Source organism: Cucurbita moschata, unplaced genomic scaffold (assembly GCF_002738365.1).
Source record: "Cucurbita moschata cultivar Rifu unplaced genomic scaffold, Cmos_1.0 Cmo_Scf00001, whole genome shotgun sequence".
Classification (NCBI taxonomy): Eukaryota; Viridiplantae; Streptophyta; class Magnoliopsida; order Cucurbitales; family Cucurbitaceae; genus Cucurbita; species Cucurbita moschata.
In genome coordinates, this window is record NW_019268517.1 from 2,592,756 (window position 1) to 2,610,723 (window position 17,968).

The 17,968-nt window shown below is 37.8% G+C and overlaps 4 protein-coding genes and 2 non-coding genes across 8 annotated transcripts in view; 5 read left to right on the forward strand and 1 right to left on the reverse strand.

Annotated features, from left to right (window-relative positions):
* LOC111441319 (cell division protein FtsY homolog, chloroplastic) overlaps positions 1–564 on the forward strand; it is a 5,571-nt gene extending 5,007 nt beyond the window's left edge. Inside the window, exon 12 of the mRNA XM_023078269.1 lies at positions 83–564. The gene's annotated coding sequence lies outside the window, so the exon portion shown is untranslated. The remainder of the gene's footprint in view (positions 1–82) is intronic.
* A 1,788-nt stretch (positions 565–2,352) lies between these two features.
* LOC111441340 (acyl-coenzyme A thioesterase 13-like) lies at positions 2,353–4,995 on the reverse strand. Its single transcript, XM_023078289.1, has 3 exons — positions 4,670–4,995; positions 3,942–4,088; positions 2,353–2,736 (listed from the first exon to the last, which is right to left on the reverse strand). The coding sequence occupies exons 1-3, from the start codon at positions 4,919–4,921 to the stop codon at positions 2,593–2,595; spliced, it is 543 nt and encodes a 180-aa protein (XP_022934057.1). The 5' UTR covers positions 4,922–4,995; the 3' UTR covers positions 2,353–2,592.
* Positions 4,996–6,094: 1,099 nt separating this feature from the next.
* LOC111454607 lies at positions 6,095–6,174 on the forward strand. The gene has a single exon (XR_002712463.1). It is a non-coding gene; the product is annotated as a small nucleolar RNA Z199 (small nucleolar RNA).
* A 112-nt stretch (positions 6,175–6,286) lies between these two features.
* Positions 6,287–6,362, forward strand: LOC111454571. Its single transcript, XR_002712457.1, has one exon. It is a non-coding gene; the product is annotated as a small nucleolar RNA SNORD18 (small nucleolar RNA).
* A 2,221-nt stretch (positions 6,363–8,583) lies between these two features.
* Positions 8,584–13,218, forward strand: LOC111441266 (digalactosyldiacylglycerol synthase 2, chloroplastic). Of its 3 annotated transcripts, none has more exons than XM_023078266.1 (6): positions 8,615–8,818; positions 8,922–9,191; positions 9,325–9,673; positions 10,801–11,067; positions 11,197–11,546; positions 12,501–13,218. In XM_023078266.1, exons 3-6 carry the CDS (start codon positions 9,392–9,394, stop codon positions 13,009–13,011), a joined length of 1,410 nt encoding a protein of 469 aa, XP_022934034.1. In that variant the 5' UTR covers positions 8,615–8,818; positions 8,922–9,191; positions 9,325–9,391; the 3' UTR covers positions 13,012–13,218. The 3 variants fall into 3 exon arrangements, with proteins under 3 accessions (XP_022934033.1, XP_022934034.1, XP_022934035.1); XM_023078267.1 differs by having other exon boundaries at positions 8,922–8,988; XM_023078265.1 differs by lacking the exon at positions 8,922–9,191 and having other exon boundaries at positions 8,584–8,818.
* A 2,926-nt stretch (positions 13,219–16,144) lies between these two features.
* Positions 16,145–17,463, forward strand: LOC111441332 (LIM domain-containing protein PLIM2c-like). Its single transcript, XM_023078280.1, has 5 exons — positions 16,145–16,279; positions 16,363–16,462; positions 16,555–16,583; positions 16,848–16,937; positions 17,035–17,463. The coding sequence occupies exons 1-5, from the start codon at positions 16,145–16,147 to the stop codon at positions 17,293–17,295; spliced, it is 615 nt and encodes a 204-aa protein (XP_022934048.1). The 3' UTR covers positions 17,296–17,463.
* The last annotated feature ends 505 nt before the right edge of the window (positions 17,464–17,968 follow it).

Sequence of the window (17,968 nt, forward strand, 5' to 3'; positions counted from 1 at the left end):
TTTTTTTTTTTTTTTTTTTTTTTTTTTTTTTTTTTTTTTTGTGAAGATATATTTATACATTAATGTTTTTTTGCTACTACAGATTTCTCGTTTGTGATCCACCCAATTTTGCACCCCAAGCAACATCACCAGGCTCTAGCACAGGGTGCAAACCATAATATTGGTTTGAAATTGAAGCAGAAAAATTTGCTGCCTGCGATTCTATTGGTTGAGCAAGTGGAAACCTGAAAAATGCATAGATCTCTCACATCTGTGGTTTTGATGTCCATACTTCAACAGCAAAAAGGCGTCTCCTGGTTGATTGGTAAGATTCTCAGGTCCAGTTGAACTCTCATAACCATATACGTATTGAAACTCCTAAGAGCTTGGTGCCTCCTTTTTTTAACCATTGGCATTCATAATTGAATTATGTTTGATGCCATTATCTGTTTTGTTTTCAGTGTTGATTTCTTCAAGTCTCTATCGTATTTCCTGTATCGATACTATGTCGTTTGTTAAATTTTGTGTTCCATTGAATAGGATAAATATAATCGAAAGAGAAAAATACTCTTTTGGTCTCTGAAATTTGAGTTAGGTTCCATTTGGGTTGTGGCTTGCTTATGGATTGTGTTAAGTTGGGGAGGGGGTGTTGTTGATGCTGGAGGAACATATCTAAGTGAACTTCTCAAGCCTGCTAGAAGTATGGTGCTTATGTGCAACATATATCTACAAACTTCAAACTCCTTCACTCAGTGCGCTACTTTCACTTCAACCACCCTGTTCTTATACAACATTGTGAGAATTATGTGTCGAGTTCTGTCTCCAACCAGCTCCTGAGCGAGTTATCTAAAGATGGTCGAGTTGACGAAGCGCGTAAGTTATCTATAAACTTCAGCTCATGGAATATTATGATTTCTGCTTAATGCCCAATCGGGAGATCCTTTTCCATGAATCTCCAACTAAAATTCTATCACTTGGTCATCCCTGGTATATGGATATTGCCGAGATGGGTGTGAAGCTGAAGGCTTGAGACTATTCAGCCAAATGTGGAGTTTAGGGCAAATTTATTCATTGCTATGTAAAGAAGATCCAATTAGAAAGCTATGATCTTTGTTGCCACTGGTCTTGTTGACATATTTTCCATCACTTCGAAGGGGGGAAATGGTCAGCTCCTTGGAGAAAGAACCGACTAATTCCTAATGATACCTCTGAGTTTTCCCCAAGGCACAGCTCAAGCAAGATAAGAACATTGGTGGTAATTCCATTCACGCGGGTACAAATTTCATTTAAACGAAAAAAAAAAAAAAAAAGTTGAAATCATAGAAAAGTTCTTAAAAAACACCTAGTTTAGTTTTCAAAACTTGCTTACGTTTTGGACACTCTTAAGAAGTCGACAAAATAAAGAAACTCAGAGATAGAACTTAATTTTTAAAAGTCAAATAGTGAAATAAATATCACAATGGTATATTGCAAGCACGAATCAAGCACGAATCTTAGTGATTTAACGATAGATGTTGATAGGTCTTTCTTTGGAATTGCTTATTAGAACCAAAGTGAAAATGTATGCAGAACAACAAAGGAGGAACAACCTAGGGGTCGGGTAGAGAGAACTCCCTCTCAAAACAAACCGACTTTGATCACTAATAATCACTGAGAGGTTGTAGTTAGAAGACATTTGTACAAAACTACAAAAAGAATCAAGATGAAGAGATTGTAGCTTGAACTCAACTTCATTATTTTGTTCTCATCCATGTGTAACATGATTTGATCATTAGTGATTATTAGGGCTATATTTATAGGATTTTATTTTTACAAAAGAAAGTTGGTATTATTGAACTTATTAATTACCATAATATCTCTAATTAAGGATGCAATGTAATCTACTCAATCCAACATCACAAAAATAGGTATTATTCTATTTATCCAGTTTGAATGAAAACTAAAAGAGACAAAAGTTGCAAAAAGTTAAAAAAGAATATTATATATAGGCATATATGACAATTGCTCACCTAGGTGTAGAACCAAATAATTTTATAACTTTGCAATGACGTGTAAACACAAGGTTGCACGAGTCAAATAGACTAACTTTTATGTTTCAAACGGACAATGAAACATTTACCTATCTCTACAATAAAATGATATTGTCCATTGTAGACCTAAGCCGTCATGGCTCTCTTTTTTGTTCCACCCAAAAAAAACTAGTACCAATAAAATAAATGTCCTCAATTATATGCTATGTCCCCTCTTTTTCCTATCTTTCCTAACTAATGCGAGACTTTGTTTGACATGTACTCAATTAAAAGGTTATAAGTTCAAATTCTCGCCTCAAAAGGTTGAACTAAAAAGAAATAGAGTATCTTGAAGTCCAAACTCTATACCAACTAAGATTGCATCTATTTGATGTAATTTATAAATATAGCATGGAACAACAGTATTTTGTCTAGATTATAAATAGTATACAAGGATAATCAAGCTTCTAATCAATATATTTGCCTACTCTTTTCAACGTTACACAAGTACATATATTTGTCATGTTTGTTCAAACGGAATAAAAACACAGAACATTAAAGTAAAGAAAGTTGGGAGATGTTTAGGCACCTGGAAATTTTCATTTTATAACTTCGGCATTGGCATGCTATAGAGTGTAGAGCGAGCTGTGTAGACCAACTTTCCTGTCTTTTGAAGTCTGAACTCTATGGAAATTATGGTCAAACTTTTTCCACTCCTTAAAACAGAAGCATCTACCACAACCTCTGCCTGCAAACAACACAATTTTTCAGAAAACTTCTAAAGAACAGGTCCTGTTTAAGTAAGGTCGTGGAAGATAGCATGATCTTGGTAAAGCTCAAATTGAGTGAAAATATGTAAAACTAAGATTCTTAATCATAAGCAAGCTACTTGAACAATCAAAACTGCATTTAAATTCACAAGTATGACTCAAATACCAAATTTCACATTGTATTGTATCGATGGTTTTTTCTTGTGTGTTCATACTTTCCTGGATGTGATTGCCGAAACCAATCTTTGAATAACAAAATGCGATCGAAATACCATCTTTCATATCCTCCATAAGTTGATCGGTACCGAAGTCTGAATCGAACGCTAGATGCAATCATTGATGTACTCAAGGCTTGGTCATAGCACCTAGTTATATTTATATTTGTGTTATGTACTCAGACCCTTCTTGTTCACATGGTACCAAACTACTATGTTTGTGTCCTAAAACATCCAACCTAACTCAGTCCCATTTGTTGCTCTGATCTGAAGTGTGGTGGCAATCATATTACTGATGTTATACCTATAGGATTGCAGAGGGTGGTAATTATGATTTAATTCTTGATCTCTCAATTTGAAAATTCATGATTTGAATGGATGTACCTCCACTTAATCCTCCTAATAAAGAAAATGAATGGTATTTTCCCATAAACTACAAGCGCAAGGTGGCTGGAGGTGAGCTAAAGTCAGCAAAGCCATGGAAATATACCATTCGATAAAAAAGACACCATGATAATATCAGTTTCAAATCATAAGAAGATAAAATGGTCCCGTCTCAAGTTATAAACCATTGCCACCGGTAGAATCATGCAACCCTCCCACCCATGTATGGCTAAGTACACAAAAGGTTTAAGCATGCAGGACCAGCAAAACAATCTGAGGACTCTAACGTCTAAGAAATTTATACATCCAGTTTCCATCAAAACACGTCCCAGCTCCCGAAACCGAAATTGCCAAAACCGGCTGAATTAACCAATTCAATTAATTCAATCTGAATTCTCATTCGTGATCCATTTGACTTTGTTGGCTATGGCTTATTTCAATTTTGGTTAGTTTTGATGGCTTTGATTGGTTGGACTCAGTTTTGGTCAATTCGATAGTCAGTTTCCTCAGCTTAACTAACCTATTTGCACCCCCAACTCAAACAAATCATAAGGGAGCACAGCAATTACTTGAAATTTACTCACATTTTGTGGAGCGCCTGAGAGATAAGAAATGCTCAGTTCCCCAAGAAATAATGCCTTATCCTCTCCCAGAACAGTTCTAGCACAAGCAATTGATGAGAACTCAGCAGCCGCAGCAACAAATCCTCCATGTAAAAAGCCATAAATATTCTGAAATTTCATAGATACCTGTTGTTAATGTGAATGCAAACATATTGATATTCCGTTTTTAATTCATCAGATAGATGAATCCACACGAACTCAAACTGAAATACGCAAATAACGAGAATTTGAAAAGGCACATATTCTCAGCAAACAAATAGACCACTATGATGATGAATGCTTTGTTTTCAAGTTCCTGTGGAAGCTGTTCCGATTCAAATCAATCACCACAGTTTCACGGCAAGTAAACAGATCAGTATAATGATGAACAGAAAATTTGAAAGTTTCCAAGTGTATCATTTCAATTCAAATCAGATACCGCATTTTCTCAGCAACCAAAGACATCACTATAACGATAGATGAATAGTGAACTTTCAAGTTCTCAAAAATATTGGTTCGATTCTAACCAAACACTTCATTTTCTGAGCTATTCCCGCTCTAATGATGAATAGCTAATTTTTCAAGTCCCCAAAGATATCAATTCGATTCAAATCAGACACAAGGAATACGCAATAGTATAAACCGAATACCAAATTTCTCTTCCTAAAGTCGACGAGAAAACAAACTTGAAAAAAGAATTGAGAACTTACGGAGACAACAGGTTTGACGATGAGGAGGTAGGTGATACGGCCTCGTTCGAGGCTGAGCTGCCGGAGATGATTGCGACTGATGTCGGAATAGAAGCCCTCGGTGTTGCAATCGTCCGGAATTTGGACGAAGCCTCTCAATCCATTGAGCATTTGTATAGTTTTGTGCAAATCTTCTTCAGACATATTCTTTATCTGAATCGCCGGCGACTCTAAGATCAACGAAGAAGCTTCTGGTGAAGAAGGTTTCGCCATTGTCGTTCCTCTCAACTACCGTTCGATTTCGTACCAATCATATACAACTGCGATAATTTACCAAACATTTTCGAGAAATTCGTACGTATGGCCCAATTTATTTATTTATTTTGTCTTAAAAAAAAATAGTTTTATTATAAAATAAAAAACAATTTTAACTTTTTAATCATTTAAAAATAAATAGAAATCTACACGGACAAGACCGACGCCTTAGAACGACCCTTTTGTGACCGCGTAGCTCTCGCACAAATCAACATAGAATACATATAAACCACTTTCATTAAGACATCCCATGTTTTGAGATATATTGGCTATCTAGACTTGCTCGGACATATCTGTTGGAAACTGACCCATGTGTTGATCATCTCATTGAGACATCCCGAACATCTATTTATCCAAGTTCACTCGAGGCCCGACTCGCCAATGTCCATGCTAAACCATTTATGACATATGTTTTCGAATAGCGGGTACATAATCTAACCTTTGACACACGGGTTGAGGGTGCAATACTGGTACACCCGTGTCGTTCGGTATTACCATTGAAAAACCTATTTCAAAGGAAGTCGCTTGAGACATTCGTCTCGAAACGCTCGATCACATTATGACATACGCATGTGCCAAAAGGTAGCTCGCTTAGACCATAGTCTCAGAAGTGGTGGAGGGTCGAGTAACAAAGTTAATTAACTTTCTCCTTCCTTGAGGGTTTTTTTTTTTTTTTCTTTTAGGTTTGTACGTGAAATTACCATTTTTGCAAATTAATTTTTAATTAATTTTTTTTTATTGTAGATGAACTTTGAATTTTGGAAATTAGGGTTTGAATATAATATTGTGTTTTTTAAATAAAAAAATTAAAAAATAAATGTTTTAGTATGATAAGAGAGATGGAGAGGCCCAAACGGAAGGCCCAAACGAAAGGCCCATACAAAACTCAACTAAGTTCTAGGGTTCACTCGCTGAGTCCTATAAATAGCGCTGTAAACCGCGTACTGACTTCATCTGCTTCTTCACAGAATTTTGTATCATATTATTACTAGGGTTTAGCACTTTTCTCTGTTCCTGATGCTCTTGTTTTCACCGCTGTATTAGCCTTTCATAGGTGCTCCGCCTCCGGTGATTGGATTTATCGTTGCCGTTTTGGTGTTTTTGTTTTGGTAGATAGCGGGACAAAGTATGATGCAGGGGATGAGAAAAAAACTGCAACAAGATGATCGGAAACTTCCGTGATTACCTTCATATTTAAGTCTCTGATGCGTTTTACTTTGTCCCGCAAGTTTCTCGAATGGATTCTCTTTCGCTGTTCTTTCGGATCTCATCGTCTTATTTCTTTCTCTCTGTGATTTTTTCGGATCTTCTTGACGTTTGGCTGAGATATGATGAGCAACATTGGTCCGTGTTTCTGAGTAAACCGTGACGAATATCCATATAAGCACACTCTGATCTCTCCAATCTTCGTGATTCTGTTTTGCTTTTCAAATTTGGATTCGTATCATCGATTTTTTTTTCGTTTCTCTGCTTGTCGTTTTGAATTAGGGACTTCGATTTGAAGTTTGTCATTTCAATGGATGAGCTTCATTGCGAGGTCATTTCAAAGATGAAAGAAATAGTTGGAGCAGATTGCATTTGGATCTGGTCTCTTACGTTCGTTGGTAATTTGTTTCAGTCTGATATCTCATATCATATTAAACAGTCGTTTATTCAATTAAGTTTTACACAAGTAACATATTATTTCGCCAGTAAATAATTCGTAAGAATGTCCTTAGGTTGAGAAATCTTTTGGATCTTTGAAATTCAAATTTTTGGACTAGTTGGATTGGTTTTCCGTCTCTATTTTTTTGTGTTGGGTCAATAAGTTGCTTTTTTATGAATTTTTCTTTTCTTAATTCTACCATCATTTTTTTTAAAATATCAGAACATTCATACGTTGAATTATGTTGCTGAAACATTCTTGCGTTATGATCATTAATCTTGTTGAATATCTATCACTTAAGGTTGGAGAAATATATTTTTCAATCTATGTTTAGTGTCGATGAAGGATACAAAGTTTAATAGATTTTTCAATCTATGGGCAGTGTCGATTTAGGGTACACAATTTCAATCCAAAAATACATATTATAAAACTAGAAAAATTTCCTTCAAAGCAAAATGACTACGGTGTTTGTGAGGATTAATATAAATCTTTTGTCATGAGCAATTTTTCACACTTCATTAGAATTAAGAACAAAGTGAATTAACTGAGGCAAAAATATAATTAAATAAAAGATCCTAGTTTCTAACATTTTTAAAGAAACTTTTTAAATGTTCTAATTAGTTATGTCCAGTATGCTATTTTTTTTTGGGTGGCTATGTCAGCATACTTAAAATGTGGATAATATCATATTATTATTATGTTTATTTAACATAGTGTTAAGTCTCTAATGTAATTAACAAAAATCTTCTGTAAAGAGTATTGAAATGATGAGTTCTTTTTTTGTCTTGCATCTCATCAAATAAATACAAAAAAATTCTTCCACTCTTTTTACTCTTATTACAATGAAAAGTCCGAACAAAATGTTGAATTGAATTGTACCAGGGTAATAAGGTTAAGGAAGAACAATACTTATTTTACCATACAATAGTGGATTGGTCATTGGCTGAACAGCTTAGTGAAGTCATGCCCATTTGGAGGTGCACCCCCATTTAAAAGGATATCAAAAGGGATAAAGAGACTTTCTATTATTTTATTCATCTAAGTTCATCCTAATCGTTGTTGAATTGAATTGAATTGTACCAGTACGTGGAAGAAGGAATAACAATGCTTACCATACCATACAATAGTAGATTGGTCCTTGGCGCTTAGCAAAGTCTTTGCCCATAGATTAGTCCTAGGCCGAACAGCTTAGCAAAGTCCTTCTGGAGGTGCATCCCCCATTTAGAAGGATATAAAAAGGGGTAAAGAGAATTTCTACAAATTCTTCTTTTATTCATCAAAGCTCATCCTAATCTCACTCGAGATTACTATAGATTACTCGAATTGGTTCTCGCGTCCTTGTGCCAAAAAGGATGGACGAGTTTGGTTTGAGTCTTCATCGATTGAAGAGTGGGATGACAGAGCTCAACAACGAAACCTGACCACCCAACCTTAGGTAGAAAGAAAAATTCAGTGATTGATATCAAAGTATCAATCTAACCCCTTTTGGAGAAACCCAAAGAAAAGTTATGAGAATTTATGTCTAGACAAGATCATACCATCCCTTCCCTTTTGGAGAAATCCAAAGCAAAAAGTAGAAAACATCATACCATTGTAGAAAGTTGTTATTAAAGTTAAATAAAATGATAAAATGGTTGGAAATACTTATATTAAAACGTATCATTGTCTTTCATGTAATATTAAACATTGATATTTAAATTATTTTTCTGAAATTGGAGTTATAAACTGACTTAAAAAAATTAACGGTAATAAATGTTATTATATATATATATATATATATATTATTAGAAATTCGAATGTATTTTTTAAAAAGAAAAAAAGGTTAATTTATTTTTTTATAATCGAGGGAATTTATAATATCGTTTTCTTCAAATCAAAAGAACATCCAAACAGCTCATACTAGAAAAAAGCTTTAGTGAACAACTCAGCGTGTCAAAACGGCGTCGTGTGAGGCTTCCCTGTTAATTTGCGTTTGCAATCGCCAACGACCATTGGTCACTCGCATATTCTCTCTCCTCTCCTCCGATGCCTTGCTTCCTCTGTTTCCGGCTTTGATCCTTCTCTTCATTTCTTTACAAATCCATTCTCACACAGGAAACCTCAAGAATCCATCACATTTTTTTGATTCACACAAGTCTCTACTTTCGTGTTCTCTCGCTTTCTGCTCAACTTTGTCAATTTTTAGGGAGATGCTCAAGCTTTAATCGCCGGTACCTCTCTCTCTCTCTCTCTCTCTCTCTATATATATATATATATACATCTCATATTATGTTAATTTATGAAATCTGTATTATTCAATGTGCATTTGGCTAGAATTAAGAAATTCCTTGTCGGAAGAATGACGTAAATATCTCTAGAAGAATGGACGTGGTTGAGGAATGTATGTTATTGTTAATGGCTGATTTGTAAGATTTGGAATGTCCTCAGACACAAAGATTGAACTGAATTGGAAACGGAGATAATTTTTTTTCAACTCGACGCATTGTTTTGTTTTCTTTTCCGTCCTCATGATACCTCACAATTTTGAATGTTAATAGTTGTTTTTGTTTGATTATGGTTGGTCATGAATCGTAATAGCATGAAGTAATTAATTCTTGTTTTGTTTAATTGATTTGGTTAATCTTTTAAGGATTTTCTTTAAAGGCAATTGCGTGGTTATCTCCTGTGGTTGAAACCTAGAATGTCGTAATTGAGACTCATGTTCCTTGATAATCAGGTTGCTGGTAAATTTAGGGAAGAGACTAAAATGATTGCCATTTTTTCTGGTGATATCTGAAACCTGGATGGATACAAAGCAACATATTGCAATTTTTACCACGGCCAGTCTTCCATGGATGACTGGAACTGCAGTAAACCCTCTATTTCGTGCTGCCTATCTATCAATCGGTGGGGATAGAAAGGTCACACTGGTGGTTCCTTGGTTATCTATACGAGATCAGGAACTTGTATATCCCAGCAACACAACCTTCGTCTTACCCTCACAGCAGGAGAAATACATTCGGGAATGGCTCGAAGAAAGAATAGGATCAAAATTCAATTTCAACCTCCAATTTTATCCCGGGAAGGTAATTGTAGCATCATTTAATTCTAATCCTTATCTTGGATATGATGCTCGGTTTTTTTGTGTGTGTAGATCTTTCTCTCTGAGGACCTATGCAATTTTTATGTTTTCATTTATGGTTTAATATCATGCAGAAACATCAGGTGTTTTGTTCTTGTACTACGCATAATGAAACTCAATGTTTTTACTTTTAAGTTTATATTGGAATTTTGTGCGTTTGCTACTTGTTTTACCTGAAGGCTGTTTATGGGTCCAAAAGTCTTCCATTGTCTATGTTTTTACACAAGCATGAAAATCTAATGGCACTCATTATGTTATGTTTGCTAATTTTGGGAACGATCATGAGTTTATAAGTAAGGAATACATCTTCATTGGTACGAGGCCCTTTGGGGAAGCCCACAGCAAACCCATGAGAATTTATGCTTAAAGTGGACAATATTATACCATTGTGAAGAGTCGTGATTACTAAGGTATCAGAGCCATGCCCTTAACTTAGTCGTGTCAATAGTATCCTCAAACATCGAACAAAGAAGTTGTGAGCCTCGAAGGTGTAGTAAAAAATGACTCAAGTGTCGAACAAGTGGTGTACTTTGTTCTCCTCCATTGGTACGAGGCCTTTTGGGGAAGCCCAAAGCAAACCCATGAAAGTTTATGCTCAAAGTGGACAATATTATACCATTGTGGAGAGTCGTGATTACTAAGGTATCAGATCTATGCCCTTAACTTAGCCGTGTCTATAGAATTCTCAAATGTCGAACAAAGAAGTTGTGAGCCTTGAAGGTGTAGTCAAAAGTGAATCAAGTGTCGAACAAATGATGTACTTTGTTCGACTACTCTAGAGGAGTCGAACCTCAATTAAGGGAAGGTTGTTCGAGGGTTCCATAGGCCTCAGGGGAGGCTCTATAGTGTACTTTGTTCGAGGATTGTTGGGAGGAAGTCCCACGTTGACTAATTTAGAGAATATGATCCTGAGTTTCGAAGTAAAGAATACATCTCCGTTAGTATGAGGTCGGAAGCCCAAAGCAAAGCCATGAGAGTTTATTTTCAAAGTGGACAATATCATACTATTAGAGTTGTGATTCCTAACACATTATCCTGTTCTGCCAACTGAGGCTTCACTTTATTCTGCAGTTTGCCGTAGATAAAAGGAGCATTCTCCCTGTTGGTGATATTTCAGAAATCATCCCTGATGACGAATCAGATATTGCTATCCTTGAGGAGCCGGAGCATCTAACATGGTATCATCATGGAAGGAGATGGAAAAAGAAATTCAAATGGGTGGTAGGAATTATCCATACCAACTATTTGGAATACGTTAAACGGGAGAAGAATGGGGCAGTTGAAGCTTTTCTTCTTGAACATATAAACAGATGGGTTGTTCATATCTATTGCCACAAGGTGCTTTTGCTATATGTTTCTTACTTCCAATGAAATGATCTGCATTTTGTTCATTGTGATCATTGAATCAGTTTATTTTCATAATGATTAGTGGATGTCTTATTCATCAATTCTCGTATAAGCTTTCAGGTGATTAGGTTATCTGCTGCTACCCAGGATTATCCAAAGTCCGTTATCTGCAATGTTCATGGTGTCAATCCCAAATTCCTCGAGATAGGTAAGCAGAAGATGGAACAGCGACAAGATGAGGATCAAGTTTTTGGCAAAGGTGTCTATTATATAGGGAAGATGATATGGAGCAAGGGATACAGGGAGCTGCTTAAACTTCTTGGCGATCATCAGAAGGATTTAGCTGGGATTGAGGTTGATTTATTTGGAAATGGAGAAGATTCTGATGAAGTCCAGAAAACTGCTCGAGACTTGGAATTATCTGTTAAAGTTTATCCTGGACGCGATCACACAGATCCGATCTTCCATGAGTATACTTAACCTCTTCTCTCTTGCACACTTATTATTTCCATCTGCTCTAGCTAGAGGATCAAGGATTAGATCTTTCAGTGTCACTGATGGTATAATACATGATTCTTTCATGGTTAGCTAACAGCATTTTATGAACTAGTTTTGTTGAAACGCATCAAGGAACTGTTGAAACCATTTATTTGAGTTTGAAATGGTGATGACTGCTCGGTTGGGAATGATTTGTGAGATCCTACAATCCCACATTGGTTGGGAGGAGAACGAAACACTGTTTATGAGGGTGTGAAAATCTTTCCCCAAAATGAGGGAAGTCGGAAGGGAAAGCCTAAAGAGACAATATCTGCTAGCAGTGGACTTGGGCCGTTACAGATGGTATCAGAGCCAGATACTGGGCAATGTGCCAGTGAGAAGGCTGAGCCCCAAACGGGTAGACACAGGTGGTTTGCCAGCAACAATCCCCAAAGGGAGTAGACGCTGGGTCTCATAGGGGTGGATTGTGAGATCCAACAATTCTCGAAACACCATTTATTAAGGGTGTTAAAACCTTTTGACGTGTTTTAAAAACCTTGAGGGGAAGCCCAAAGAGGACAATACGGTGGACTTGGGTCGTTACATGGTCACTTCTATTTGTAACACTTATGGCTTGTAAATTGCCTGGAATTAGAAATTTGGTGGGTATTATGTGTGATGTCCCATGTTGGTTGAGGAGGAGAACAAACCACCATTTATAAGGGTGTGGAAACTTTCCCCTAGTAGACGCGTTTTAAAGCCTTGAGGGGAAGCCCGAAAGAAAAAGCCCAAATAAGACAATATCTGTTAGAAGTTGATCTGTGCCGTTATATTATGAGTACTAATTGGCTCAAACAAAAGCTGCAGCTTAGTTTTTCTTTTCTCCCTTGGTTTGAATAATGTCTATCCATTGGCTGGTTTTGAGTTTTTCCTGTTTCTTTTTTCAGTTACAAAGTCTTTGTGAATCCAAGCACCACAGACGTTGTTTGCACCACCACAGCTGAAGCATTGGCAATGGGCAAATTCGTTGTATGTGCTGATCATCCCTCAAATGAGTTCTTCAGGCAATTCCCAAACTGCTTTCTCTGTGACAAAAGTGATGCCTTTGTTAGGGGAATTTTCAAAGCACTGACTGAAGAACCCGAGCCGCTGACCAATGCGCAAATGCACGAGCTCTCGTGGGAGGCTGCAACAGAACGTTTCCTAACCGCTGCTGAACTCGACCAGCCACTTGCAAAGAAACCTCAAAGAACTCGTTCCAAGAAGTTTCTATCTATGTCATTGCAACTTGGTAGAAAGTTTGATGATGCATCAGCATATATACATCATGTGACTCTTGGGTTCGAGGGGTCACGACGAGCGTTCGGGGCTGTCCCCGGAAGCCTGCATCCAGATGAACAACAATGCAAAGAGTTGGGAATAGCTAGTCCTTCTAACAAAAGAGGTTGGAAAAAGTGATTAAAGTGAGTGCATCAGTTATGATCCTATTCAAAATATATCCAAGGATGTTAGATTTTTAATGTTAGGTGTGCAAGTTTGAAAGATTGTTCACATTTACCCTCTTTATTCTTACACATGTTGTCTTTGTCTGAAGCTGAGATTTGTAGTTAGAGCTTAACATCATGAATGGTATGGTAATGTAACAAACCGCTTTTTGATGCTTCACATCACGGACCGTTACATAGATTTAGTAAAAAAAAAAGGCGATAAATTTTTTCATTTTTAAAACAGGTGACTCAAAGGAGTAATTCAACCGATAGACGACATAAATTTTACGTACCAAACTTATCCATGGACATTATGCAAATGATCACTAATAAATACAAGTTCCAAAACAAAGAATAAGGTCTAACTTGCATGGTGTCACGGTCCTACATTTTTTACCGTGCGGCGTCGTGATCATGACACGTTCTCGACTAGCCTTAAGGGGAATTAAACCCGTATCTATTTTTCACCCGATTTTGTGGCTTCGTCGGACCTTAGGCAAGGTTTATCTTCGCCAATCGAACATCACTTGTGTGGAATCTAAGCTTGTTCAACCACACACGCTGCCTGCGCGTGCATGTTCAATCGTCTGCGACACATCCAACTTGCCTCTACACTGGGCTAAGTCATTCGGCTCAACCTTGCCTCTGCTCGGGCCAAGGTCTCTCCATGCAACGTCGCATCTCATCTTGTCATCTCGATCCCCATCGACGGGGTCCATATGTCTTGACGCCATCCCGAGTCTCGGGATGTCGTCGGCCATCATAACTCGCTCAGTCATGCCATCGAGAATGGGCCCGCGTGTCGTTCATCTCATCGGGACTTCCCGAACATCCATCCATCCGGGTTCTATCAAGGCATTGGCCCTCATGTGCCCATACCGAGTCGTTTATGGATTTCGTACCGGATAGCGGGTATATGTAGCAACCTCCAACACGCGGGCTAGGGCGAATATTGGCACACCCGTGCCGTCCTGTACTGTCCTTCAAAACCCATTTCAAAGGAAGTTGCCCGAGATACTCATCTCGACACGCTCGCCCATACTGTGACACACGTATGTGCCACATGGTAGCTCACTTAGAACACAGGGCCCAGGGGTGGTGGAGAGCTAACACCATGGTACCCCTATGGTACATTTTGAACCATTTTCAATCTCCCAGGCGTAACATGATTTTGGTGAACGGTCATACGGTATCGTGCATTGTCCGTCCGGTGTCCGATTGACACCAAATTGGCGAGCATTCATATTTTATATGGACGGACTTAACTCCTGAACCGCATGCCTAAATTCCTTTTGAAATCTCGACTTTTGAGGTTAAGGCCCGGGGCCCTACCCATCCCTTCAACAAGCCTATCTTTGCCCTTCATGTCTATTCAATGTCTCTGTCTTGCTTATGTCTCAACTTGTCTTCAATGCCCACTTCGCGTGGTGGTGTGTTGGATGATGCATCGTCCTCCTCGATCGCATCATGACACTCTCCTATTTAGTGCTTCTTAAAATTGTGTTCAAGTTCTTAGAGTTAGCTAATTCCATGACATTAGTTCTAGCCCTATTATAAGGTTGTTGTAGTCATATACCCTACTTAGTCCTATTCTAAGGTTGTAAGTCATCCCATTGGAGTTTGCTTAGAGTTCTAGGTGCAGTTAGCTTTTCGTTCCTACTTTCTATGGTTCATCCAGTCATCGTGCTTTCTACATATAAGTCGAGGTGCCCTTAACTATCTCGGGATCTTGGAGAATCAAGTAGGTATGGAGGAGTTATTTCTCACTGTAACTAACCTAAATTTTTCTTCCCTTTTCGATTAGGGTTAGGAGAGTCAAATTGGATACGTCTCAAAACTCGTTAGGTCGTGGGCATGTGAGGGAAGATCAACATAGGCTCAACCTGGCTCGACTTGGCTCGAGTCGAGGTGGACTTTCAAGCTTCTTTGCCTAATAGTCTTTTACTTGGGCCCAATCTTACCTTGAGGTTGAACCAAGCTTAAAAGACTTCCCTTAGCTTGACTTCAGCTACCTTGGACTTTGAGCCTTTGGTTCATAATTTAACCTTATAAGCGTTTGTTGAGCCCTCAAGTCGAATCAACTTGAACCGATTTTGTTGTTAAAGTTGGCTTAATTGATCTAGCTCATTGAGGACGAGACTGTTCCTATAAGACTCGAGCTGAGCTCATGTTATGTTCGTGATAATGCAATATGAAGTTACCTACTTAGTTCGCAAAGTTGCTCGTGCATATCCTAATCAAGACTGGATTCTTGATTATTCGATTTATTTTCATATGTGACAATCATGATGCATTATCTAAAGATCGGGATGTTGGGCCTTAAGAGCTTATTTTCTTCCTTTGACAGAACAAAAATAAAGTTTTGGAAATTATGTTTTTTTTAGTTTTGAAAAATTAAAAACCAAATACTTATTGAACTTACCTAAATAAATGTGTCGGGTTGAGTTGGGTCGAATTTGAACATTTTTTAGATCCAACCCAATTGTTCGGTTTGTATAATTTTATTAAATAATGAATCCAGTCCAATGTAATTCTAAATTTTTTGGGTTAAGTTGGTTCGGATCATTTATTCAAATTTTTATTTTTAATAAAAATAAAATGTTATTTTATAAAGCATCAATTTACTTATTTTCAAACATTTAATTGATAAAAAAATTAAATTAAATTAAATTAAATGCACTTTTATATTCTTTATTTTTTAAAATTTAAATTCCATTTTTGAGTAGAGGCTAAAAAAGGGCAATCATATTCAACTAAAATAACTGCCAACCATACAAATTACACAAAACATTTGGCCTGAAATGGTCAAAGAAACAACCTTATTTCCCTCGAGAAAACATAGGACTATCCGAAATTGGAGCATCTCCAACAAGTAAATTTTATTCTCTCTATTATTTAAATTTAGTTTGTTTGCACACAAAATCCCATGATTTCCCTTCTCTCTCTGTCCCATTCCACTTAGCTTCTGCTTCTTTTCCTCTAATCTTGTCTGAGATCCCATCCTCAGACAACTTGGTAAACATTCCATTTGTTTGTCTTTTGTTGTTGTTCTTCCCGTTCTTCTTCGTGTTCTTGTTTTTTCCCTAGTCGTTCTTCGGTTTGAGATGTCGTTCACCGGTACTCTGGATAAATGCAAGGCCTGTGACAAGACTGTTTATGTGGTCGAGTTGCTTTCCCTTGAAGGCAATCCTTACCACAAGTCTTGCTTCAAATGTAGCCATTGCAAGGGCACCCTTTCGGTACGTCGAGAGTTAACGAGTTTTCTTTCGTTGTTATCATTACGTTTGTTCTGATACTAAATTGTCGAGTTGTTTCACGATAGATGAGTAGCTACTCATGGATGGACGGTGTCCTCTACTGCAAGACTCATTTTGAGCAACTCTTCAAGGAATCTGGAAATTTCAGCAAGAATTTTCAAACTTGTAACGTCTTTTTTTTCTTTTCCATCTCTTATTGTTCGTCCCTTGTTTTTACCTATTGTTCTAACATTCTCTCGTTTTTGTTATGGCAACAGCAAAGCCTCCTGAGAAACAAAATGATCCGGTATGCTCTCGTTTTTTATCTCGAATTCGATAATGATTTTGTATGGATCGTTTCCTTCTGTTAATTTTTACCTCATTCGATAATGATTTTGTATGGATCGTTTCCTTCTGTTAGTTTTTACTGTGTCTTGGTAATTGTTCCGTTCGGTTAACTGTTACTGTGTCTTGGTAATTGTTCCATTCCGGTAACTTTTACTTGTCTTGGTAACTTGATTTTGTATGGATCAATCCATTTTATCTTGGTAACTTTTGACCTATTTACCAGTCGAGGGCTCCAACGAAAGCCTCGGCCATGTTCTCGGGAACTCAGGACAAATGTGCAGCCTGCTCAAAGACGGTTTATCCGTTGGAGAAGGTCGGTTAATAGTTCTTCGTGTTTTTCAAGCACAAAACATAGCATAGATCGATTAACACTAGCTAATCGAAACTATAATTTGGTTGATAAAAAAAAGGTGACTCTTGAAGGGGAATGCTACCACAAGAACTGCTTTAGATGTGCTCATGGAGGGTGCCATTTGACACACTCATCCTATGCTGCCCTTGATGGAGTGCTGTACTGCAAGCACCACTTTGCTCAGCTCTTCATGATCAAGGGCAACTACAACCATGTCCTTGAGGCTGCTGCAAACAAGAAGGCCACCACGCCGCCTCCCGAGGCCGCGGAGGACGATGAGGGCGGAGCTCAGCCACAGGCGGAGGAGGACGCGGCCTGATTCTGCCTCCATCCAAGGCTATGAGAGTTGGGGAAGAGGCGGTGTTGTTTGAGCTACTTTTGTTGTTTTTCTTATTATTTATTTATTTTATTTTATTTTATTTTATTTATTTATTTATTTATTGGCCATCAAAGCATGGAAAAAAATGTACCATAGTCTTCTATTGGTGAGAGGAGAAGCTGTAATAAAGCATGGATTGCTATCATTTTCAATCACTATACACAATTTTTTCCTTTTCGGCCAAGGATTTAGCTCCCAACTAAAGTTTACATACTCGGGACTCAACTCCCACCTCGAGTTTACATACTCGGGACTCAACTCCCACCTCGAGTTTACATACTCGGGACTCAACTCCCACCTCGAATTTACATACTCGGGACTCAACTCCCACCTCGAATTTACATACTCGGGACTCAACTCCCACCTCGAGTTTACATACTCGGGACTCAGCTCCCACCTCGAGTTTACATACTCGGGACTCAGCTCCCACCTCGAGTTTACATACTCGTGACTCAGCTCCCACCTCGAGTTTACATACTCGTGACTCAGCTCCCACCTCGAGTTTACATTGTCGTGACTCAGCTCCCACCTCGAGTTTACATTCTCGTGACTCAGCTCCCACCTCGAGTTTACATTCTCGTGACTCAGCTCCCACCTCGAGTTTACATTCTCG

What these genes read in the sequence shown, in the direction of transcription:
- LOC111441340 (XM_023078289.1), bottom strand. Translation starts at nt 4,921, where the DNA reads ATGGCGAAACCTTCTTCACCAGAAGCTTCTTCGTTGATCTTAGAGTCG. An exon ending in TCGTCAAACCTGTTGTCTCC is followed by an intron (nt 4,089 to 4,669) that starts GTAAGTTCTCAA and finishes ATGAAATTTCAG; the next exon opens with AATATTTATGGCTTTTTACA. An exon ending in TCTCAGGCGCTCCACAAAAT is followed by an intron (nt 2,737 to 3,941) that starts GTGAGTAAATTT and finishes TGTTGTTTGCAG; the next exon opens with GCAGAGGTTGTGGTAGATGC.
- LOC111441266 (XM_023078265.1), top strand. Translation starts at nt 9,392, where the DNA reads ATGGATACAAAGCAACATATTGCAATTTTTACCACGGCCAGTCTTCCA. An exon ending in TCCAATTTTATCCCGGGAAG is followed by an intron (nt 9,674 to 10,800) that starts GTAATTGTAGCA and finishes TTTATTCTGCAG; the next exon opens with TTTGCCGTAGATAAAAGGAG. An exon ending in TTCATATCTATTGCCACAAG is followed by an intron (nt 11,068 to 11,196) that starts GTGCTTTTGCTA and finishes ATAAGCTTTCAG; the next exon opens with GTGATTAGGTTATCTGCTGC.
- LOC111441332 (XM_023078280.1), top strand. Translation starts at nt 16,145, where the DNA reads ATGTCGTTCACCGGTACTCTGGATAAATGCAAGGCCTGTGACAAGACT. An exon ending in CTGAGAAACAAAATGATCCG is followed by an intron (nt 16,584 to 16,847) that starts GTATGCTCTCGT and finishes CCTATTTACCAG; the next exon opens with TCGAGGGCTCCAACGAAAGC. An exon ending in CGGTTTATCCGTTGGAGAAG is followed by an intron (nt 16,938 to 17,034) that starts GTCGGTTAATAG and finishes GATAAAAAAAAG; the next exon opens with GTGACTCTTGAAGGGGAATG.